At 35.9% G+C, this 26676-nt stretch overlaps 1 protein-coding gene across 1 annotated transcript in view; it reads right to left on the bottom strand.

Annotated features, from left to right (window-relative positions):
• LOC122137152 (NACHT, LRR and PYD domains-containing protein 12-like) overlaps window positions 1-26676 on the bottom strand; it is a 53590-nt gene that overhangs the window by 7979 nt on the left and 18935 nt on the right. The window contains exons 2-9 of the mRNA XM_042722821.1: window positions 26441-26563; window positions 26293-26340; window positions 25920-26060; window positions 25673-25720; window positions 13851-15633; window positions 13529-13696; window positions 6520-6693; window positions 6245-6418 (exon numbers count right to left, since the gene is read on the bottom strand). Coding sequence (XP_042578755.1) covers window positions 6245-6418; window positions 6520-6693; window positions 13529-13696; window positions 13851-15633; window positions 25673-25720; window positions 25920-26060; window positions 26293-26340; window positions 26441-26543 — 2639 coding nt within the window. The 5' untranslated portion in view covers window positions 26544-26563. The remainder of the gene's footprint in view (window positions 1-6244; window positions 6419-6519; window positions 6694-13528; window positions 13697-13850; window positions 15634-25672; window positions 25721-25919; window positions 26061-26292; window positions 26341-26440; window positions 26564-26676) is intronic.

Below are 26676 nucleotides of genomic sequence, written 5' to 3'. Positions count from 1 at the left end.
CCCCTCTCCGTCCGCCATGGTGAGACAGTGGCTCTGATCCATCCCACATGAGCCCCGGGTCGAAGGGGGGCCATGGTTGAGAGCGATGCTGACCCTCCTCTCGACCACTCCCTCCTCGGCGACCTCCCCTGGTCCCCCGGAAAACCACCAGGCGAGTTCCCTCAAAACTACTCCTATCCCGCTCTGTGGCTGGGGAGGAAACATGAGCAGACATACCGCTGGATCTCAGAGTGACGGAGTCCTTCTGTCACGTCCGGGATACAAGGAGACACGGTGAGAGATCCAAATGCGAGTACGTCTTTTATTAAGGGCAATCCAAAGAATAAACAGTCCAGGCAGGGGTCAATACCAAACATATCCAAACATAAACAAGGACACAAGGCTAGAGCACGACAAGAGACGGACGAGAATAAACAAGGACTCCGTGACACATACTAAAGCCCTATTCGGACGGGACTAGTTTTACAGGGGGTCGTTAGAGAAATCTGTGTTTCACAGACGTACTTGGTGATTTTAATCCCATCCGAATCTGCCACGTCTGTGTTTTTCTCACACAACCTCTGTGATAATTCCAGAGCGAATTACCTACTGTTTTTCAGCAAACTCAGTGATCCTCTGAGAAAACTAATCCCGTCCGAATGCGAATGTCTGTGATTGCCGGTGGTATTTTATTTCACAACACGTTTCCTTGTGTGTTTTGGCCAACGTGAATTATCGTAGATGCTCTTACTGCGCGCATGTTTGATATATTTGCTTCCCGGCAAAGAAATAATAATAATAAAAAAAATAAAATAAATAAAATCAAGAGCCAGATCACGTAAACTGTTAATACAGGCTATTGTAATATCAGCATCAGGTAAGATTACTCACGTTCATTTATGCACTCAGTTACATAATGTTTTAATTACAGATGTACCTTTATGAAAATTAAACATGGGTTTAGCCTACTACTACTACTACAAAAAAAAAAGGTTAAACTAAAGAAACCACACATTAACATGGTTAAGTTTTTAGTATTTATTGTGTAATTATACTATGGTAATCAATCCGAATGACTAACGTTATATGCAATGCATGCATACAGAGCGCGTGATCTCTATGACGCCCAGATGCACAAAACAGACCCTCCCACCTCTGTAATAAACACGGAGATGTTAGTCCCGTCCGAATTGGTACATGAAAATCGCAGACGTCAGGTGGTAAGAATCGAAACTCAAACGTAGTCCCGTCCGAATAGGGCTTAAGACAGACCGGGTATAAATACACAGGGAGAGACAAACGCTAATGGGGAATTGACTGAGTGCAATGATTAATAACCAGTGACAGCTGAGTGCAATGATTAGACAGAGAACGTGAGGAATGTGGTTCATGAAGTGACAGACACCGTGGGGAAGGAGGACATCTAGTGGATACCCAGGGAACACAAACCAGACACTGTGACAATTAGGAGCTGTAATGTTTTGAATTTAATCAAATGGGTTTTTTCCCTTGCCAAATAAATCCGGAAATTATCTTCTTTACTTCAGACCAATGTTTTAAGGGAATTTCAGGAGGAAGTGCTTGAAATAAATAGAGATGTTGTGGAAGGATGAGGAAAGAGATGGCATTCAATCTCTGTATATCATCTTTGATTTTTGTTTAAAGTGGGTCAAAATTTACCTCTGCTAGTGTCTAAATTTCTTTCATTAAGTATATTCCTAAATATTTTAGTGAATTCTAATCCCAGTTGAGGTTGAATTTATTTCTAATATGTTTTGGAGGTGTAGAATTAAAAGTCAAAGTTAGCATTTTTTGTATATTTAATTTGTATCCTGCACCTCTACCAAATTTTTCTAGAGATTCATTAATTCAGGAAATGAGAAATGAGTGGGTTTACTTAAGTAAATTAAAATATCATCTGCATATAATGCCAATTTGTGGTCTTCTCCATTCATACAGATGCCTTTAATGTTTTTAGTCTGCCTTGTCCACTGAGCGAGAGGCTCTATATAGAGCGCAAAAAGCAGTGGTGAAATTGGACACCCCTGTCTTGATCCACGTTCTAATATAATGTTATCTGAAAGGTACCCATTTATTTTTATCCGGGCAGATGGGTTATTATATAATGTATGGGTGCCTCTAACAAAAATTTCATGCATGCCAAATCTTTCAAGGGCTTTTTATAGGAAAAGCCTACTTACAGAATCAAAAGCATTTTCTGCATCTAAACTAATTAAAAGAGTTTCAAGTTTGTCCTGTTGGATATGATTTAATATTTGCAGAGATCATCTAATATTATCATGAGTGTGTCCTTGAGAGATAAACCCAGTCTGATCATTATGTATTAGCTGGGGGAGAATCTTTTCCAATCTTTTGGCAAGGATGCTTGTATATAATTTGTAATTGACGTTCAGGATCAAAATTGGTCTGTATGAACTGCATTCTAATTGACCTTTCCCTCTTTTGGGATAACTGAGATCACTGCCTCACTCAGGAGAAACGCAGGAGACAAACACAATATCAACATCAATACTGGAACTAAGGAGCAAGGGAAAACACAGGGCTTAAATAGGAGAAAAACAAGATAATTAATAAACATAGTTGGAACTGAATGAACTAACCATGGCAATTCAGGAAAACTAGGTCAAAGGAACAAAAGACAGGAGATCAGGAACACAAACAAATGTCCGGAACCATGACACCCGAAGAAGACTCTGTATTAATTCAGATCAGAAAATTTTATACCACTCTGACGAAAAGGCATCAGGGCCAGGAGACTTAATCACCTTGAGCCTGGAAATGGCATTATTTAGTTCTGTCTTAGTTATTGCAGCTGTTAATTTTGTTTGATTTTGTTCCTCTATTATAACTGGTAATTTGAGGGAGTCGATGAATTGTCTAATCTGTTGCTCATCCTCTAGGCATGTATACAGCAATGTGTAGTATTTTTTAAATGTTTTTTTTTTTTGTATTTCATTTTGTTTATATTATATGTTTTTAAAATTCAGATCCCTTATTTTATATATTGTTGGTGAATCGACTTTTGAGAATTAACATATTCAGATGTATCTTATGCATTATGATTTATATTTTTTGCATATAATTTCAATATTAACAAATTAACAATGTTATTAACTAGGGATGCACCGATACCACTTTTTTCAGTACTCGCCTGATACCGATACTTTTATTTTTGGTACTTGCCGATACCAAGTACCGATACTGGTATTTTTATTGCATTTGTTAATTTTTTAAATATTGGGTACAGAAAACAATTTATTAAATAGATACAGTCAAAACAAAATTTATTCAGACACCTTCAACTTTTCACATTATCAAAGTTGATTCTCTATAGTTTAGAAGATAGTAATAAAATAAGAACTTATAGTTAAACCGTGTCTTAGTTGACAGCCTGTAGTCTCCTGGGCATGCTGTCATCCAGGTTCATGCAAACCTGAACTTCAAATTTTTCCCCAGACTCGTCTGAATAATTTTTGGTCCCAGATTTGTATCAGTTTTACTGGTAGTCCACTGTATGAAGAATTTTTGGGTATAATTTCTCACAGTTTACTTTATTTTGCTATCCTCACTTACATTAATGAACTATAGTGTCCTGCACCCACTAGTAAAAAAAAAAAAAAAAATTATATCTGGTCTATGAATAATTTTTAGTTTGACTGTATATCCTTCGGTTATTTTCACACTTAATTATGCCCAATAAAATGTATTTTACAAGGTTTTGTTACTTTCTTTGTTCATTTTTTTTGCCCTATGGTTCATCATCTGTAATTTAATAGCATTAGAGCTGCTCCATTGTAGCTACACGTGCTGTAATCACACGCTTTGCAGGAAACCACTCGTTATAAATCTCCTGTGGTATTTTCACAAATAGGAGTCACGTTTTTTGTTTTAATCTGAGAAGTGGTGTTGTTTTTTTTATTAAAAAAACTCTTATATTGTGGAGAAACTCTAGAGAGAGAAAAACGCGCAAAGCGTGTATGTATTTATACTGGTGCAGAACGAGAGGGACAGTAGTAACAGTCAAGCGCATTACACACAGGCTGCTAGATTCACTTTCGCCAGAAAGTCATGTATGCCTAAGGTTGAAATTAAATGATGTTTATAGTGAATGGCCCTATAAATTTTCTTTTTTTTTTTACGATTTAGTTTTAATCCAAATGCGTGTGCTAAGTGAGTGAACATCAACGATCATACAACAGAAGTGCGCGAGCATGCTCTCTCTCTCTTTCTTTCTCTCTCTCTCTCTCTCTCTCTCTCTCTACCGTTAAGTAACTTGTGCATTGTTTTACTTGTTTTTGACATATCCGACCGAACTACAAACTTTCCAGTGATGAAATGTATATTCACTCGACAAACTCGCGCATCTCCGCCGCTGCGCACTCAATCCACTCAGCGTGCTTTATCAGCTCGCGCACGTCAGCTATACAGGCGTTATTACTAAATGTTTAACATTATATTCATTGCATAAATATCCTAGGTAGACAACCTTAATCTCTAATAATTCCATTCTGCTGTCTGATGTTCTGTTGTCGGTGTTTCTTTGTCTGAATATGGCACTTATCACATGGTGTGTGTTATCGGCATTTGGTTTGTCATTTTAACGAGTATGAGTACGAGTACAGGAGATCAGTATCGGTGCATCCCTATTATTAACAGTATTATTAACAGAGTATTAAGTTGAGTCTGTTTTATACAAGGAGTCGAAAAGATTGAAGATCTGTGTGCCCTTTGTACTGTTTCTTTAAGACCTCTGCCAGTATATATATTATTTTGGGTCCCTGAAGGGAGGAAGGGGTGAGAAACCGCAGCGCAGACTAAGCTGTATTTGAAGGTCATGATACGCTTTGGCTGTTATTGAACTTTGGAACTTGTTATGTCTGATAAAAGGATGTGTCTCGCACCCTCCATTTTCACACTCTTTATTCTCTCTCCTTTTCTTCTTGTCTTCACTCGGTAGATTAGCTGGGTGCATCTTAAACCTTGAATCTTAAACTTTAAAGACTCAGACTCAGAACTTTTCTGAAGGTTTTTATTCAATTCAGATATTCAGTCCAGTTGGGATAATTATTCCTTATACCTTGTTTGTTTTTATTAATTGTAGATTCAATCCATCATAAATGGATTGTTACTAAAATTATACTAACAGTTGATTTGTATTTTCTGGTTTCAAAGGTTATTATTATAATTAAATGTTTCATTTCCCAGTAATGATTTGTAGTTTCAGTTCTTCAAACTTTTCAGAAAAAATTTGCATATTACTACAACCCAGCTGTCTGACGTAAATTTGATTCATTTTAATCATCAGGTTTGATTTGTGTTCCTTTTTGTGTTGTGTTTCAAGATCTTTTAGTTCATTATTGAGATTTTTAGTTTTAATTGCTTTAATTTCTTTTCGTAGGCACAAAACATATAATTCTGCCCCTAATGACTGCTTTTAAAGGGTTTGTTCACCCAAAAATGAAAATGGGCTTGCTCTGAACTCTGGCCTGCACCCCGCGGTTGGGTCCTGTTATTGTCTTTATGTTGAGGGATGATTGTTGGTGGGGTTTGTAGGGGGGTCATTGATGAGTCAAACAGGAAGTTTTTTCTTTTTTGGCTCCTCTTTTAGACTCAAATAACATCATCAATCAATCACATCAAGCATGTGTGATCAAATTTGTTGTGTTAATGAATATAGTGTTACACTTCACTCATATTATTGTATGTGTACAATCATACATTTCTATAATTCCATCACAACCTTCGCATCTGATAATCATACTAAGCCATATCACATTCTCACAATCATGCATTGCTAGAATTTATAAAAGGTTGTTATCCATCTGGCATAACCCCCTTTTCATTTACTAACCAAAGCCATGTTTTTTTTGGACCCTAGCTAAAATTCTTAGTGCATCGTGCTAGATCAGGGATCCTCAGCTCTGGCTCACGAGATCCACTTTACTGCAGAGTTTAGCTCCAACCCTGATCAAACTCAACTACCTGTGAAGACACTGATTAGCATGCTCAGATGTGTTTGATTAGGCTTAGAACTAAACTCTGCAGGAAAGTTGATCTTGCAAGCCAGATTTGAGTATCCCAGTGCTAGACAGTGCTGCTAGCTCATGCAGTGCCGTCAGCAGCTATCTTTAAAAATGCAGCAGCTTGCAGATTATTTGAGAGCAGATACCGCATTTGTTGACAAAATTCAACAGCCATTTATTATGGTTGCATTTTGCTAATTATTTTATGGAAAACCATTTACCTCAGTATCTTCAGCTTAAAGTTTGGACTTTTCAGTCCTTCAGAAAGAAGCTTCACTCCTGAATCCCGCAGGTCATTGTTACTCAGGTCCAGCTCTCTCAGGACAGAGTTTGGGGATTGTAAAACTGATGACAAACTCCCACAAGACTGAGAAGTGAGATTACATATGGAACATCTGAACAAGAAAAACAGTACATAAATAAATCTTAACACAGTGGTATTTTTTGTAATGAACTTCCAAAATAAATAAAAAAATGAAGTATTTGAAACTCAAACCTCATTATCTTTAGCTGAGAGTTTGGACTCTTCAGTCCTTCAGAAAGCAGCTCCACTCCTGAATCCTGCAGGTCATTGTTACTCAGGTCCAGCACATTCAGATGGTAGTTTGAAGATTGTAGAGCTGAAGACAAACTGTTACAGGACTGAGCAGTGAGATTGCATCCACATATCCTGTGAAGAAAACAAATCAAACAGTCATATTAAAGGGGTAATGAACTGAGAAACTAAAATTCTCTTAATATTTTGACATATTAGAGGTCTTTGTAGTATGAAAATATCCTGTAAGTTTCAGAACTCAAAACCTTCTTCTTAGTCTAAAAACAGCTTATTTACTTATAAGCCAGTCTGCTATATATATATATGTGTGTGTATGTATATATATATATATATATATATATATATATATAATTTGTGCATATAGTGTAAATAATGAGAAGTGAATGCAGGTCAACGCAGAAACCCAACAATAAAGATGGCTCTGAATACAAGACGACAATGTGCAATGCCAGGTTGTGGAAAAATAGTCTTTGCATTGCCTTCTTTCTGATAGCAACATTAGGAAAGAGTGGATTAACTTTATTTTTAATGAAGTCCCAGACCACATTAGTGAGAACTTTGTTCACATAATTTTACCGTGGATTAATTTAGAACAAGGCACAATAAGACAGGATTTTCATAAATATTAAAACTAAAAGATGATGCTGTGCCAAGTATTCATGAGTAACTATGCCCAAGCATGAGTAACTGTTTTCATTACGTGATCACTATTGCTTTGTCTGTTATTACAGATCGTTTAATATGTACTGAGTATTTATGTGTCCATCTGTGAAGGATATAGGCTGTCAAACATACACAACTGTTAGAAAATTATAGCAGTGGGCATTTACTTCCGAGTATACAATCCGCCATGCCAATTCAAACAGAGTGCTCTGATGAGGGGGGTCAAAACAAGGACAGAAAAGAACCTATTACTTCTAAATCATGATGTTTTGGAAAAAATATATATATTATAAGTGAACCTCATAGAACAGTACAAAATAAAAAAAGGCAGCGACCCCTTTAATGTGAATTTGTCATATAGATTATATAGTTTAAAATCTGGAGCGCAAGTCTGTGCTGAATACAGTGTAATTAGACTTCATCAGTATCACCTTTTAATAAGTATACAATAGTAAAGCACTTATAAATCATTGCTCAACTATTATAGTTCATTAGTAGTTTATAAACTATAGTTTATACATTAATAGACTATGTACAAACAGTGAGTTCATCATTGATTTTCACTGTAATTAACAAAGTGTTATTGTTTAATTAATAATGCTTTCTTATTAGCCATAAATTGTTCTCATTTTGGATTAGGTCATGGAAATTCTGAAAATATCAAAAATTAAGTACTTTAAACCAACATTTACTACTAATTTACAGGTACTAATTTGTCATCCAGGTACATTTCGACTACTGTAGAACACTGTGAATACTTAGGAATACTGTGAAACTGTGAATTCAGATGTACAGCTCTGCTAATGTAGGCTACATAGACTGTATAAAAACATGGACGTAGTGTGCGTGACATCACCCATAGATTTCTGAAGTGCGTTTTTGAAGCCTAAAGTACGCGGAGGCGGCCGTCGCCATCTTGGCAGCGCGTCACCGTGCGTCACTCCCGGATAATCAAAAATGGGCAAAAGGCAGGAGTTGGTTGCTGAAGCCATGCCCACCTAGCACGACGGCAGTGTTAGCAGTGGCAATCCACCTGTCACTCAAGTGGCCACGCCCTTAATTATGCAGAACTTTAAGGCTTAAAATAATTTAAACGGATGAGTTATAAAAAAAATTCACCCCCCTCACTTCTTTTTTTTGAACCAGGCTGTAAACATGTTTTTTTTCTGCTGTAAAGTTGGGCATTTTAACATGGGGAGTCTATGGGATTGACTCCTTGTTGGCTTCACCAGAGAGAGAGGGAGGTTGCTGCTTGGTAGCCTTCTATACAGGGATGTGGGCATATTCAGACACAGAGACTAGCACCATTCTTATATGGGTAAACATAAAAAAAAAAAAGTTTTTAAAATGTTTTTTTTTCCAACTAAAACATCTTATCAAAATAAAAGTAATACATATTTTTAAGTTAGGATCAATGTCTTTAAACAAGTTTTATTTGTTAAACAACATTTCAAAGTGACTAAATTCATTTTTGACTTTGCTTTTAACTCTACTACACAAAAATTTAAATTATATTATTTTATTATTTTATCTTATATGTTTCCCCCCATGACCCAGTTTCTCTAGTGTTTGATTATGTTCATTGTAAACAAAATTTCCAGGTGTTTCCCATGTTGATTGTGTTTATTTTGATTCAGGTGTTTCGTTTACTCCCTCCTTAAGTCTTGTATTGAAAGTATAGTCTGCCCCATGTTTCTTTGTCGAGTCTAAGGCCTCGTTTACACTGCCAGTTAAATGTGACCCAATTCCGTGACACAATTCCGTGCTCATATGTGACACAGATCGGATCTGTTCTATGATAGTGTAAACAGGAAAAAAGTGCATGCATTCAGGTATTTCAAGATCGGTTTCAGACCTCATTCATATGTGAAAATAAATCGGATCTAAATCAGATATGTGTCAATGCGACTCATGTAAACAGGCAGATCGGATTTTCTAAGGCATTGCATTCTGTACGTCATTAAAACTGTGACAATTTGGTACTACTTCATGGTTTAATGACGTCATATGTGACCCGTGCTGACAAAATGAGTGTAAATTCTAATTAGGGCTGTTTTGATTTGTTGGTAATTAATAGTTAAATAAATAAATACCCTGAAAAAAAATGCTCCAGGTAGTAATTACACATCTGAAATTATCTTTATTTGTACATTTTCTGAGAGGATTACCTTTTCTCTGCTCGCTTCTCGCGCTGACTGTCATAAGAAGTGCGCGCATATAACAGCGCTTTTGATGGCGCATGATCCCGATAAATACACACACACCTACAGAATTATTACAGTATTTCAGTATTCAGGCAAACATCATCTGTTCTGTCTTAAGTGAACGCTTGGGGAACTGTTGTGGGAAAACATCTGATGCATAACATTATATTAGATCCGTGCATTACAGTAGGACATCTAGTATCATGTCTCATAATGTTAATCTAACAACAAAAGAAAAGAGGGAATCACTAGCTGCACTTCGTTGAACTGCTTTTGTAGTTTTAATAATTTATATGTAATGAACACGCTTAAGTTATTTTTACATTCGATTATTTGTTTTTCGTACATGAATGCTTTAGTTTAGATATAAAATGATAAAGGTAATGCATTATTTGTTTCTTTCTAGGCTTTCTAGGTTTTTTTGGCATCTGTTCTTTATAATAGCAAAGATAAAATAAAAAAATATTTGTATTGTGATTTTTAATATAGTAATTTATAATAAGAAAAGATGGAGGACTTCCCTCTATTGACTTCAAACGGGTGTGACTCAGTCATTTTTTTTCCAACAAATCATAAATCATTTTGAAGGTCTTTTATTGGAGAATGTCTATTTTTTTGGTTGCTCATTGTGACTCATTTTGTAAACATAGGTCACAGTATTCTCATGAGGAAGCACATTTGGAGGCGGTAAATGACGACAACGCATGCGTGATGTTTCAGGTGGTATGGCAAATGTAAACACATGAATCTGATATGGGTCACAATTGAAAGAACGTGTAAACAGGAAATTAAAAAATATGGTGTGTGGGAAAAATATGAGTTTTGGGTATAGAGAGGGAGTGTAAACAAGGTCTAGATGTCAATTCCTGGTTCCTACATGTGTGTTCCTTGTTCCCTGTGAATTATTAAAGACTGTATCATTGTGAATTCCCCTACATTTCCTCGTTCCTCACAGTAGGCACTGTGACACTTGGATGTCTGCATTAGCTTTTGCCTATGTTAGTTCATACTTATGTGTTCATTTATATATTTTTAAATATAAGGTTTATGATAAAATAGCATTTTCCTAGTTTTACATTGGTTGCACCACCTGACATGGAGAGTGTACCAACTTACCCATACTTAAAAGTAGCTATTTTTATTTTATTTTGAATTTATCAACAAACTAAATTTGTTTATATATTTAAAAATTTTTAAATAGTGTTCTAAGTTTGTTCAAAAGTACAGACGGTTGCGCCACTTTGTCATTTGGGAAGTTTGAGATACAAAAATAAAATTTATAATTTCACTCAATTACTTGAATACTTATTGAATAGTTTCAAGTACTGAAACTATTCAAACTAAATAGGTTTTATCAAATAAAGTGACGAATGTCACGAAAGTATCAAATTATTTTAAAAGGGAAATAATCCAATTGGACACCAAAGCATGCATGTCATTGACCAAGATATAACATCTGCTTTTTACAATAAGAAAAAAAAAAAATACTGCAAGAATAAATGTGTAAGACTTATTAAATACTTTAAATCCCATTATTTATTTATTTTACAATGTCTGCTTAAGGAAAAAAAACAATATTTCCATGGAAATAATACACTCATAGATGCCCCTATTGTCACACTTCAGTCTATGCCACCATCTGACTATTTTCACCCTTTACAGACATATTAACCCTCTGGAGTCTAAGGGTATTTTTGGGGCCTGGAGAAGTTTTGTCATGCCCTGACATTTGTGCTTTTTTCAGTTTCTTATAAATATCTAAATGGCTAAAGTCTAATCTCACTGTAATCAGCACAAACTGGGCTATAATAATATGTGAGCAGCATGTATGTACATGATTGTGTTTTTGAGAAAAAAAAATGTTATGCGTGGTTAGTGAAAAACTAAAAAATGTTAAATCACTTGAATAAGGCAATAAAACCACATACAGAAAATTGGTTCCCAGGACTTTTGAGAACTGGAGCTTGTAGCCTAGAATTTTTTTTTTCTAAATTATGTGAAAATCATCTTGTTTACTCACTTACAGAAAACAATATATTGATTTAAATTTTCTAAGACACTTTTTGTTGGTAAAAGTCATATGCGAGTAGGCGTCAACTATCATGAATTCACACCTGGGGAAGTCGTGGCCTAATGGTTAGAGAGTCGGACTCCCAATCGAAGGGTTGTGAGTTTCGAGTCTCGGGCCGGCAGGAATTGTGGGTGGGGGGAGTGAATGTACAGCGCTCTCTCCACCCTCAATACCACGACTTAGGTGCCCTTGAGCAAGGCACTGAACCCCAACTGCTCCCCGGGCGCCGCAGCATAAATGGCTGCCCACTGCTCCGGGTGTGTGTTCACAGTGTGTGTGTGTTCACTGCTCTGTGTGTGTGCACTTCGGATGGGTTAAATGCAGAGCACAAATTCTGAGTATGGGTCACCATACTTGGCTGAATGTCACGTCACTTTCACTTTCACTTTCACTTTCACCTGAGAAGACAAAGGCCTGCATAATGAGCTGCATAATGAGCCATTCAGTCAGCTGTGTCACTGAGAGGGATGAGTTACAAGAAAGAATGTGAGGACAAAATAAATGTATATAATTTTATGTTTGTAGTTTATTTAGAATATTTAATTATCCCACAACATAATTTAATATTCACTTGTGAGTGCAGTTAAACAGTTTATTAGGAAAAATCAAAGCTGACTTTCAAACTGAATTTTTTGCATCATTACTCCAGTCACACAATCCTTCAGAAATCCTTTTAACAATCTTATTTTTCTACAAAAAAAACAAACAATTATAGATTAATTGTACCTACAATTATAGATTAATTGTACCTTTTATTGTTGTTGTGATTATTTTTTTTATTGTTTTTTTTGGGGTGATGTATTTGTATTATATCAGTTTGTTACATTTGTTACAGTTACATTTATTGGTACATTTATATTATTTACATCAAGATTTTGAATGGTATAGTAGTGTATATTGTTATTGAAACTTCATGATGTTTCACTTGATTGTACATTTAGTCAGGACTTATAGTTTGGAAAAAGTCTAACTAGTAGAATGTTTACACGTTATGTGAAAACTAGTACAAGTATATAAATAAATAAAAAGAGACTTACTCATGTTAATGATCTCTGCTGAATAAAGTGCTTCATTCTTTTTTTTTCTGAGGAAATCCAAATCTCTCATCCTCAACCACATCACATCTTTTTTGGGGTGAATTATGTCTTATTCCTCTCATCGCGAAGCAAACAGTAAAATAAAAAAAAAAACTTGAAGAACAGTCTCGCTGCATTGTCTTCTGTTGTGTGGCGTATTCAAAAGCCGCGCGCTTCAGTGAAACATTTTGAATCTGAAAGGCGCGTTCAGCGCGAGGGGGCGTGGTCGCATTAGAAGATAATGAAGGGAGACGTGAAAAAACGGACATCGCGTTGTTTTCATATGGATTACTTTATCACGGAATATTTGTTTTCGGCAACAATTGTTTATTTTAAAAGTAGACATGTCAGGCTTTCTATAGATATCTCTCTCATGTCTCTGTGTTGAGTATTCACTGAGTTACAGTTCATTTTATTGACGCGTTTGTAACTGAAGATCAGCGCAGACAAAGGCTGCAGACAGCACTCCTGGGTTTGTTTTATCTTTATTTTATAAGTGCACAAAGTTTTGTTGTTATTATGTCTGTATACAAAAAAAAAGTAGACACACTTTACAGATTCGATTGCTGTATTGCTCTTATCTGTACGATCAAAACTGAAAGTGTAATTTAAGTTCTTTTCGGGGTTATCAGGAGAAAATACCCCAAAACGTGTATACGCGTTAATCGACTCCAGAGGGTTAACCATACATTCATGCATGTTTTTGGAAAATTATGGCATGAAGGTTTCTGTAGGTTTTCCAGGATGCTTGAGAACTCTGATTGTTTTCTTATCAGGTTTTTGAGTAGCCATTGCCTGCCTTGTGTTCTTGGAGAAAATGCCACTGATGCAATCATACTACAATACAGACGGGGAAATATCTGTAGCTATAGTTATGAAACCTATATTCATCCACATTTTTAAACCTAGTGATTCAGTGGATGTGAATGTCAAACCTCAGTGTGTTTAGTTGACAGTGTAATCTCTCCAGTCCAAGCAGCTTCACTCCTGAATCCTGCAGGTGATTGCTACTCAGGTCCAGCTCTATCAGATGGGAGTTTGATGCTTGTAGAGCAGAAGACACAGTTTCACAGTATGTGTCATCAAGACCACAGTTGTCAAATCTACCAAAACAAAATGTTTAGCCAGATTATTTTTTGAAGTTCAATGTTTCTGCAATAACAGAAAAATATTTTACATAATAATATTTTGACATTTAATTGTTTAGTGATGAAGAAAAAAACATTTAATTCAACAGCAGTCAGCTAAATTACTTACAGTGCTTTTCTGCAGCATCTCATAGCGGGAATGAGTCTTTTGTAGTCTGCTTGTGATGATGTGAAATTTTTTGGGTTGAACTCATCCAGCACCTTCTCTGACATGAGCAGTACTGAGGTCAGCAATGTGCACATTGAAGATGAGAGTTTTCTTCTTGGATGTTTATCTGAACTGAGGTAACTCTGGATTTCCTCATATAATGAATGATCCTTGAGCTCAAGTAAACAGTAAAATAGATTGACTGAAGTTTCATCTGAAATATTGTATTCATTTTGTACTAGTTTAATGTATTCAGCTGTGTGTGTGATGCTTTCTGTTGAGACTTCAGGGTGTGTGAACAAGCCTCTGAGCAGGTTTTGACTAGATTTCAGTGAAATGCCCATCAAAAACCGCAGGAACAGGTCTAGATGTCCGTTCTCACTCTGCATTGCTTTATCAACAGCCTTCTGCAGTAGCTCCTGCAATGTGACATTTTGTTTTGCCTCATCAAAGAAAAACTGAAGCTCCTGTATGTTCTTGTTCATGTAGCAAATGAACACATGCACTGCAGCGAGAAACTCTTGAACACTCAGATGCACAAAGGAGAAAACCTTTGTCTCATGAAGTCCATCTTCCTCCTTAAAGATCTCAGCAATCATCCCTGTAAACTCAGTGGCTACATTCACCTTAATATCACATTTTTCCAGATCTTCCTCATAAAATACAGTGTTTTCCTTCTTCAGCTGTTCAAAGGCCAGTTTGGCTAATTTTAAAATCATTTCTCTGTTAAAATATAAGAGCTTTATACGTTGCCTTTCTTCTTGTTCATCATATTTCTGGCTCTTCATTTTCATCTGTATCAGCAGGAAGTGAATGTACATTTCAGTGAGTGTTGTGCTGATGTTCTCTGCATTATTTTTGATGAGAATATTCTGAAGTACTGTGGCCGTGATCCAGCAGAACAGAGGAATGTAGCACATTATGTAGAGACTACGAGATGTCTTAATGTGTGAGATGATTTTGGAGGCCAGACTCTCATCTCTGATTCTCTTTATGAAGTACTCCTCCTTCTGTTTGTCAGTGAATCCTCGCACTTCTGTGAACAAACCTACATAGCGTGGATGGATCTGATTGGCTGCTGCTGGGCGTGAGGTCACCCAAATGAGAGCTGATGGAAGCAATGTCCCTTTGACCAGACTTGTAAACAGCACATCTACAGATGCTTTTTCCTCAACAGTGTTCAGAGACCTACTGGTAAAATTTAGAGGCAGGCGACTCTCATCAAGTCCATCAAATATAAACGCAAGCTTACATTCCTTATATAGCTTTGCTTTCTCCAGGTCCTTCAATTCTGGATAAAATTTCACCAGAAATTCATGGAGACTGAGATCTTCATTTTTCATTAAGTTTATATCTCGGAATGGAAGCAGGAACAAACATTCTATTTCCCGATTGGCTTCTTCTTCTGCCCAGTCCAGGATGAACTTGTGCACAGACACCGTTTTTCCAATGCCAGCAATGCCCTTGGTCAGCGCAATCTTTTCATCATTGTTTTCCCTTAATAATGTAAATATGTCATTGCAGTTGATTGGTCTGTCCTGTGATTTCTGGGTCTTTGGAAAATCATCAATCTGATGAATCTCATGTTCACAATTGACATCTTTCATATCTCCCTCTGTGATGTACAGTTCTGTGTAAACAGCCTTGAGATGTACTTCATTTTCTTTCTTGCACTCAAAAATATATTTTGCTTTCTTCTTCATGTTGGTTTTGTGAGTTTTCAAGAATTGCAGCTTCAAATTTTCTATAATAATAGTAATTAAAAAAACAGCATAAATATTGAGGAAATGGCATATAATACATTTAAAACATTTTAAAAAACATAAATTTGTCCAGTTTTAGTCCAGTTCAGTTTAAATAGTATCTGTGCAACGCATTTTGGTTTTAGGATGACATGGATAAAAGGTTTTGATCCATTTCAAATGTTGATTACTGTATAATATAAGTATGATTTTAACATCAAAAACTGTCATAATTTAGAAATAAAAGGACATTTTCTAGACCAGATTTGAATGCTCTGTTGAAATTTCCCCAGGATACTATAAAGTTTCATTCATAACCATAGCATTGCGTACATCAGATGAACATGATAAACATTGATTTGGCAAACATCAAGTTTGACATTGTAAGAATGTCATTACAAATGACATTCTAAAAGTGCTCATTCTGAAGTCTGAATGACAATTTATGCTTTGTATAAGCATATACCTTAATTCGCCTTGTACAATTCTTCATTGTTAAATTATGAACTCATATTGTTTTTATCCCTAAGAAAGCTAACTGCAAACGTTTCAACAATGATTTCATTAACAGCATGCATTTTGAAGCAATTAAGATGCTTTAGATGTTGGTTAAAATAATAATTAATTCAACAACACACTTTATTCCTATGGAAACTGTAATGCTAGTAAAATGCCATAGAATTCCGTCAGTCTTGAAGTGTCTGAAATAGATATAGCTCAATCAGGAAATAAAATAAAATACACACATCATAACTTATTTTGGAGAAATAATGCTGACTAATAATATAGTAAGGACGTAAATACAAACAGCTTTATTTCCAATATGATGCATGGTAAGCTTTGAATTTTAATGCAATATACAGCAATATAATAACAGGAGCATGTATCGTTATATTTATTGTATAATCAAATCTATTTCTGATACTAATACCAGATATATCGATGATTCTATAATTGCAGGTCCATTTGGTGTCAAAAATGATTGTTTTCCACTTTTTTCAAATTCTTATATTTTTAATAACTTTAATAATTTGTTACTCATGGATCACAAGCTATTAGAGGTCATAACTGTCAGGGCTCAGGTTTGATCGGTCTCTCTTCTCCTGCACAAGGCTTTGGTTTTGTTTTCATCTGCACATGCAGGCACCCTGACATTTCATCCTACCAGTAAGATTGTCCTACCAGGGCTTACTGCGCATGCACAAAGGTAGAACTTTTCGTTGTCAAATTGTGCTCCCTATTGTTTTAATGGGAGGTATCAAAATGTGACAGGGTAGCACAAATCATCAAAACACCAGCCGCACTCAGGCATGCATTTGCAGCTGTTTGTTATTTTCTCATCTATTCTCTTCTTATTTAAGCCTTCTGTCTTCATCCTTTTCTTTGGCAGTGTGTTTTGTTACTTTTATGCTTTACTCGCACCTTTAGATTTTCTGGAATTGGACCATCCTCTCTATTTTCCTTGGCGTTGATCCAGAGTTTGGGAGCTCTTCACTAGTTTACCCTTTTCTTTTAACAAAAGTTTTTGTTTGAGCATCTAACTACATTTGGGCCCTTTATTTCAGAGAATTGAGAGAATAATAATATTTTCTGTAAAAATGTGTCTTAAATAGCTGCAAATCATGATTTCATGTCTGAATTACTGATTTTTTTTTTCACATCTCACTGTGTAATGAAAATATTTGATTTTACGTCACTTTTGGTAATATTTCATTTGTTATTTATGAAAGTCATAAATATTCATTTTCCTAATTTCTACCACATTTAATGGTTTAAAAATAACTTTTATCTTATAAAAATTTGTGTCCATATATCTTCTGTAACCGTACCATTCTTTACTGTATACTATAAATTTGTATTACATAGAATACATGTAAGATACAGGAAATGTTACTTTCGTATCGTAATCGGACGAGATGTGATGTGAAGAGCTGAGAACTTAAGAATCGAGCCCTGCCCCTTTAATGACCAACACTAAAGTGCCCTTTCTGTCTGAACTAGCTGCCCCTTGACCACAATTTCTACTGAGGGGGACAAGCTAATGGAACATCTGTGTTTAATGAGAAGGTGTAGAGTAGAAAGTGTTATGCTGTCTTTGTGACACTTTTCAACAGAAAATGGGCATTAGTTGCTAATAAAGGACCAGTGCTAGCAAAATTAGTCACATGGGATAATTTTGAGCTACAGACAAAAAAAAAAAAGTCGGCTGGTGCTGATGTCAATGTCGTTCGTCGCACTTTTAGCCAATCATGAGGGATCAGCAGACAGATGTGATGATTCATGAGTGACATGCTTTTAGCGTGAAAAGGGATCCGTTTTTAAATGTATAGCTGCAATGTTATATTCAAATGATCACAATGTCAGAGTGGCCTAAATACAAGTTACTCGGTAAGGGAGAGTGACTCAACTCTCAAAATATGTATTACACCTGTGGAGTGGGACGACAGGAAGGTTCTACTGTTGTAACTCTGAAATCAGAGTACAGTTGAATAATTTAATCAAAATCAAAACTGAATATAGGACTTAATGATCAGGACATCTTTTAATCTGTCCAGACTAGATATCCTCAAAAGCTGCTAGACTTGATTTGACTGCAGAATTCTGAATTGTGTTCTACAATATGTACTTCACTGTCTGAAGTTAAAGTGCAACACAAAGGTAAGTGCATTATTGTTTTTACTGTCATAACAGTGTGCATGAACGAGAAAAACGTGTAAAATACCTGCCAATTATGTTGTTTATTCCAATCACTTATAATGGGCCCCTTTATTTTGACTGTTGACATTGAAAATGATTTATGTGCTTTTTCGAGGGTATCAGTAAATTTTTTGATTGCCGTTTTGACATTGTGTCTGTCTCTATATTTTAGTCATATTTGGTAATTCTTTTTCATTCGCAGAATTGATCCATTTTCCTGGGAAATTTGTCAATTTGTATTATTTCATCATTATTTTGTTTTAAGAAGTTAAAAAATTGTCATTAATCAACCTTGATCAAGTCAGTTAGAAATACTAAGGGTTCACAGAAAACAAGGGGAGTCCGCTTTTAGCTATTATGTTGCCTGCAGTTGGAACCAGCTTCCAGAAGAGATCAGATGTGCTTAAACATTAGCCACATTTAAATCTACACTCAAAACTCATCTGTTTAACTGTGTATTTACTGAATGACCACTGTGCTATGTCCGAACTGATTGCAATGTATTTTATGTATAATCATTTTATCTTAGTTCATTTTAAAAATTTTACATTCCTTGTTTTATTGTTGTGAACATATTTTTATGATTATTTTAATTTCTTTTAATTTCTAATTTCTTTTACAGTAGGTGGCCAACCAGAATTTTTTTTTACCGCAGTGGGTGCCACTGCCGCCACGTCTGCAAAATGCATTTGCAGCTTTTGACCACTGAGTAGTGCTTTAACCATAAGTTCTCAAGCGAACACTTTAAAGTGCATTTTCACAAATTCCTCAGCTTTGCCTTGCCGATGTTACATTTGACGGCTGCAGTCGGCGGAAAATGAAAGAAAACACTGTAGGCCTAGATAAAATATTTCATATTAACCGATGCAAATTTAGTACTAATGAAATTATGTGCATTTCTCATTTAGAACAATTCACGCAGGATAAATATCAAGTATATAAGCCTGTAGTTATATATACGCTAAGCTAAGTATTACACCATATTTATATAATAAATCATGTGTTATATATACCTTAAAGAAATGGTGGTTTATTTTGCATTGGTGGATTAAAAGTGGTAGTCTATTTCAGGCTAGGCTACATATACGTGGATTCTAAATGTCAATATTCTTACATTATTTAATATTTGTCACAAATACATTTTTAATTTATATATTAAAATTCCTTTAATAAAATAGCATGCATTTTTTGTCACGCACATACTTTGATATTCGTTACCTGTTCTTTATTTTGACAAAGAACTATGTGGGGAAAATATATCTGTTCACTAATTAGGAAATTGTTGCATATTTTATTAATTCTTTCCTTTATTTTAGTACAACCTTAGGCACTGTATAATTTCGCTCCCATTATTTATGCCTGACTAAAACAAGAAAGGATAAATTAAACTTGGCACGATCTAGCTAAATCACTTAAACTGAAAAGAAGGGACAGATTAATAAAACGTCCTCTGTTTAACCTCAAGTTCTCTCATTTTAATCATGCTGATGACTGATAGCCTACTGTGTAAGTCTGTATACTGCTGTGATCTGTTTCAGGCTTTCCATATCATAACATTTTAGAAATGAATTTATTCTAATAATATATAACAATTTGCATTCTCAACATGAACATCGCGAAGATTCAGCCCAGTGTGGGTCAAAAATGCACAGGCGGACTGAATGACAAATCATCAAAACTAATTTAAATGTCATATAACGTTCATTGTCACTATTATCTTATTTGAACATTTCATGTGTTTCACATAACATAACGCTATCTGCTCTGAGAGTGCAACATCTGGTTGTTCGGCGTGCATGCTGCTGAGTGCGACGCTCAAGAGATGTGCTGATGGGGTAACATCATTTATTCTTATTTGTCTATTTTTTCTTCATTACAAATTTATATTTTGTATATTTTGTTTTTATTTTGTATCATTTCATGTAAAAAATAACTAACTTTGTTATGCATATGCAAAATGTGAAACTGCAATCTTCTTCGCAGTCTACAGTCGTGGCCAAAAGTTTTGAGAATTACATAAATATTGGAAATTGGAAAAGTTGCTGCTTAAGTTTTTATAATAGCAATTTGCATATACTCCAGAATGTTATGAAGAGTGATCAGATGAATTGCATAGTTCTTCTTTGCCATGAAAATTAACTTAATCCCAAAAAAACCTTTCCACTGCATTTCATTGCTGTCATTAAAGGACCTGCTGAGATCATTTCAGTAATCATCTTGTTAACTCAGGTGAGAATGTTGACGAGCACAAGGCTGGAGATCATTATGTCAGGCTGATTGGGTTAGAATGGCAGACTTGACATGTTAAAAGGAAGGTGATGCTTGAAATCATTGTTCTTCCATTGTTAACCATGGTGACCTGCAAAGAAATGCGTGCAGCCATCATTGCGTTGCATAAAAATGGCTTCACAGTCAAGGATATTGTGGCTACTAAGATTGCACCTAAATCAACAATTTATAGGTTCATCAAGAACTTCAAGGAAAGAGGTTCAATTCTTGTAAAGAAGGCTTCAGGGCATCCAAGAAAGTCCAGCAAGCGCCAGGATCGTCTCCTAAAGAGGATTCAGCTGTGGGATCGGAGTGCCACCAGTGCAGAGCTTGCTCAGGAATGGCAGCAGGCAGGTGTGAGCGCATCTGCACGCACAGTGAGGCGACGACTTTTGGAAGATGGCCTGTTGTCAAGAAGGGCAGCAAAGAAGCCACTTCTCTCCAAAAAAAAACATCAGGGACAGATTGATCTTCTGCAGAAAGTATAGTGAATGGACTGCTGAGAACTGGGGCAAAGTCATATTCTCCGATGAAGCCCCTTTCAGATTGTTTGGGGCATCTGGAAAAAGGCTTGTCCGGAGAAGAAAAGGTGAGCGCTACCATCAGTCCTGTGTCATGCCAACAGTAAAGCATCCTGACACCATTCATGTGTGGGGTTGCTTCTCATCCAAGGGAGTGGGCTCACTCACAATTCTGCCCAAAAACACAGCCATGAATAAAGAATGGTACCAAAACACCCTCCAACAGCAACTTCTTCCAACAACCCAACAACAGTTTGGTGAAGAACAATGCATTTTCCAGCACGATGGAGCACCGTGCCATAAGGCAAAAGTGATAACTAAGTGGCTCGGGGACCAGAATGTTGAAATTTTGGGTCCATGGCCTGGAAGCTCCCCATATCTTAATCCCATTGAGAACTTGTGGTCAATCCTCAAGAGGCGGGTGGACAAACAAAAACCCACTAATTCTGACAAACTCCAAGAAGTTATTATGAAAGAATGGGTTGCTATCAGTCAGGATTTGGCCCAGAAGTTGATTGAGAGCATGCCCAGTCGAATTGCAGAGGTCCTGAAAAAGATGGGCCAACACTGCAAATACTGACTCTTTGCATAAATGTTATGTAATTGTCGATAAAAGCCTTTGAAACGTATGGAGTGCTTGTAATTATATTTCAGTACATCACAGAAACAACTGAAACAAAGATTTAAAAGCAGTTTAGCAGCAAACTTCTTGAAAACTAATATTTATGTAATTCTCAAAACTTTTGGCCACGACTGTATATGGCTCAAGGTTGCATAACAAAAACATACACTGAATTAAAAAGAGTAAAAATAAACATGATCTTGAATGATCTTTCACCTGTAGTAGACAGTTAGAATTTGAATTTAAATCTGGGTTCAGGTTTTGTTGTAATATTGCATTTGATTCAATATCCACATTACCTGATGATGCATAAGTTAATTATACATCATGTGTGCTTGTGTTTTTCAGCGGCTGTGAGACGTAACCGTCTAACATCCGATGCCACAGAGAAAGACATTGATTCCACCGTTAAAAGATGGCTGTATCTGGCCCCAGACAGAGATGGTGGACGGAAAGAAAGGATGAAGAGTAAAGTGCATAAGGACAATATGACTGGCTAACAGGCTTTAGGCTTGGATGTTCAAAAGCTCTGTCCAGAGTTCAACTTGTTCAGTGACAGAATCATGACTGTTTCAGAGTCATTTGAAGAGTACTACTTGTTCCTAGCCATAAACGTGGACGTTCAAGTGTTTTGTGAAGTAAAACTTGTTGATGAAACATGTTCTAGTATTATATGTTTAGTGAATCTTGTTCGTGACCAGAAACATGGACGTTCAAGCATTAGGCAAAGCAATGAAACTTGATGATCAAGTAATATTTAAAGTGAAACATCATAAACCAAAAAAACGGCACTTGTTTTATTTTTGTTTTTATTTATTTTTAGCTGAACTGACAGAGGAGTGTCATTTTAGAGAGGAGTTTGTACAACGGAAAAATGTCATGATGAAAAAACAGATGCCAATGCTTTGATGTTTAACACAATTAAATATTTGTTCAGAATACTGTCTTGGTGTGACTATTTATCTGGGAGGGGTGTGTAAGTGGCTTGGTTATGGTGGTGTTGAGGCTGACGTGGAACTCATCTGGTCCAGCGTATTGGAGTTATGGGTAATTAACTTGGCCGAGACTTGGTCCAGTTATGGCCCATGTATGGCCTTTGTCTGGATTACAGACCTGGTCCACACTAGGACCGTCATTCATTGCGGTATGTGGGCCAAGTCCTGTGGGCCAGAGCTGGGCCAGAGAAACATTGGATCAGGCTCAGGTGTGGCTCAGTTTTGGGCTTTCTGGTTAAAGACTGGTGTTGATATGGTTTACTTAAGGTTATGTTTTGATTCCAATGTTACATTTTGATCTGGCCCAATTCTGGGCCAGTTATGGGTAATTAACTTGGCCGAGACTTGGTCCAGTTATGGCCCATGTATGGCCTTTGTCTGGAATCCAGACCTGGTCCACACTAGGCCCGTCATTCATTGCGTTATGTGGGCCAAGCAAAAGCTGGTTGTGTGGGCCGGAGCTGGGCCAGAGAAAATTTGCTATGTGGGTAATGCTGGAATTGGCCAATAATGAAATTAAAAATGATTAGGCCTACATGAAGTCTTGGGACAGTCACTTATACTTATACTTATACTGCTCTATATTTTTACAATTTGTATTGCCAAAACGACTGCAGTGTAGCCGCGTACAATTAAAACTGAAATTGAAAAGAGTACAAAGCAGCATATAAATTAAGAACAAAAGTTTTTGTCTCTCTAGCAGATGCGTCTCTTTTGGCCAGTTTCTTTGTTTCTCTCTCAGAGGTGCCGCGTCTCTCCTGAGAAAAAACAAACCATGTGTATGTAATACTCTGTATGTTGTTGCAAAAACTGCAAAAGCCAAACCAAACGAGGCATTTGTCCTAAAATATTTTATAATAATTTGTCCATTTTCATAATGAACTGGACTGCCAGTGAGCACACTGCTTTTTGCTGCTGCTTTTGATGAATAGCCTACAGCAAAACTAACTTATAGCACTGATGATAATCTCACCGTTTATTTTTCAACCTCACATTAAAATTATTAATTGAACAAAAACTCATTTTTGCTGTAATAATATACGACTTTTTAAAAGTCGTTTCATAAATATGAATCAAAGCGTGATCATACATTATTAATGTCTTACTGTCATTATTAGCCCTTCATGGATCCAGTCTTACATGTATTCTGTAGCTTATTGTGAATATAAACCATCAGTTTCAGACACTGCAAAGCTAAACTTTGCATTTCAGCCCGAGCTCAACGTTTCCTGTTCACGCGGTCGAGACAACAAGCACTTCCTCTTTGTTTTCTCTATTTTACAAAAGTTTTGTTGAAACTGTGAGTGCACACAAAAATAAGGGTAGACCATTTACAGTTCCGAATGAAGTATTAGTCTTATCTGTATGAGCAAAAATGACAGTGTAGCCTACTTGTTTCCACTGAGGAACAAATAGAAGTCATTACGGTGGCACCTAATCAGCCTTCATGCATTAAGCGTGCTTCAGCTTCCATTCTTAGATATAGAAATGGTATATAGAAATATATAGAAACGCTTAGATATACACATAACATTGCACTTTTATTTTGGTTAAATATTTAAGCTAACATTGTACTATGCTTTAAGTGTTTAATATCTACAGATTTTATTTTAAGCAAGTTGTGATAATTTTTGAGAATGCTAAATTGATCAAACGTGATCAACTCAACTATCTGCTGTTATCTGCTTGGTCGTCGCTTTAAACAACAACAACAACTTGAATTTAACAAACAAAAATGTTCCAAACATTTTTCTAAATTAATTAATTATGAAACAAAAAATATAACTTTGCAATTAAAAACAAAACTGACCTATTTTAATGGCTGCAACAGCAGTGTATTTAGGAAGCAAAAATGAGACACAGGCTCCAGTCGGACTCGGGCAGAGGATACTGGTAAGCTGTGGGCCAGGAGCCAGCTAGGGCTTAGGTTTGAGGCCAGTACAGGGCTCTACCAGATTTATGCATTTGGAAATGAATGTTGTGAATCAGGGGTTGTTTTCTAATTAAATGAGAAAAAAAAATTATTTTGTTGTCTAATACATTTTTTACCCTGAAGCGCTGGTTTCGGTGCTGAGTCTATTTTTGCTACGGTCCTCACTATCAATTAAAGCGACGGCACACTTTTGATGGAAAAAAATAAAATAAAATTCACACAAAAAGTGCTAAAAATGCACAGAATAAGCATGTCTAGTGTGTTTTCACAAGAAATGGAGTGTCAGAAAAGAAAATGAAGAATCAAAAATATCTTTTGTTTATTTATGTGTTCTACTTTTTTTGCATCTGTTCTTATTCTAATAACAAAGATAAAATAAAAATGGCTATATTGTGCTTATTAAAATAGTTATTACTATTCAGAAAGGAAGTGGAGGAAACGATGCAATGAGAAAATAAAGAAATCTTTAACTCAATTTTTCTCAGAACTGACTTTGATGACTTTGTCGACCTCAAACAGGTGTAGCTCAGTCATTTTTTTCATACAACATTTGGAATGTCTTTTAATGGAAAAATAACTATTTTTTGAAAATGTGCTCATTGTGACTCATTTTGCCAGCACTGGTCACATATATAAGTACTACTTACCTTTGTAATCACTTAATATGCCATTATTGAGTAATGCCTTTAAAATACATTTTCTTGTATATTTTCAGAAGTCAAAAGTGGCACTGAAAATGCAGATTAAAAATACAGACATGTACCACAAATGTTATGAGAGAATAAAAATAAGTTTTCCCCATAAAAGTAAGACTGAGAAGTTAGTTGGAAGATCCAGTGTCTCTGATAATGTCACTACCACCATGCTCTTATCTGCAGGGTTAATGCTATAGTATTGGGTGCTTTTCTTCATTAGAAACTGACGTGTTGTAGTTGTAGCTTAGACATTACTATTTATTATTAGAATTGTGCCTGTAAAACACTGTTACATCTGTTGTTGATTTACCTTGTTTTTCTCTCTGTTCCTCTGCCGTCTCTGAGGATTTCTGATTATCTGCGAGGAGAAAGAAAAGATGCGTAAAGAATTAGATATGTAGAAGGAACAGATAAATATTAAGTGAGATATTATTACATAGCATTAAAATGGTGCTAAATCATGTAAGTCCTATTAAAATTACAATGAGGTCATAACATTACCAGTCTTTACTAAGATTTTAGTATTAGTAGTGTGTGTGGTAGTAATGTAAATGTACCATTTCCTGGAGCACAAAAGTATACAGTATCATTAAAGGTGTTTCCAGCCAATAAAAGAGCATTAACACTTGCAGCTGTTTCAGCATTTATAGCCACTTTGACTCCAGTCTGGTCATTTCTCTGGACTGAAGCAGAGTGTACTGAATGAGAGAGACGGATTTATGATTATTAGACAGATTTACTTGCATTACAACATCATATATAATGGTGATATTCAATCCTTTATTAAGGGTCAGTATCCATGCACACTTTCTTCTTTGGGTTATGTGTCTTTGCTTTTCTTCATGTTCATATCATGTTTGATAATAATCGGCCGGACATGGATTCATGACCCCAGCTCTAAGTCTTACTGCTATGTTAAAGTTGCTAAACCTTGTTTTTTTCTCTGTTTCTCTTCTGTCTCTGAGCATTCATGTTGATCTGTGAATAAAGATATGAATAAAGAATGTTAAAATATGAACAGAAGTTACAGATAAAAATTAAGATATTGTTCTGTAGCACTAAAAAAAAGTGTCTCAACTAGATGTTCTGGACTTCAGTCGTCTGTGGCAGGAACCACATCTGTAAATTTCATTTCTGCTTTGACTCTCATCCAGTGAATCCAGATTCTGCTCTGACGTCATCTTCTGTCACTGATTCACTTCTGCTGGACAAGAAAAAGATTTGTCTTTTACTACACTAGTACTACAAAACTGAAAACAGCAGTTCTACAAACATGATGGCCTTGCACTGTACTGTATTAGTATTTAAATTAGG

Source organism: Cyprinus carpio, chromosome B4, assembly GCF_018340385.1.
Source record: "Cyprinus carpio isolate SPL01 chromosome B4, ASM1834038v1, whole genome shotgun sequence".
NCBI classification, from domain to species: Eukaryota; Metazoa; Chordata; class Actinopteri; order Cypriniformes; family Cyprinidae; genus Cyprinus; species Cyprinus carpio.
Note: the sequence above shows the minus strand (reverse complement) of the source record. Positions and strands in the feature narration are given on the sequence as shown.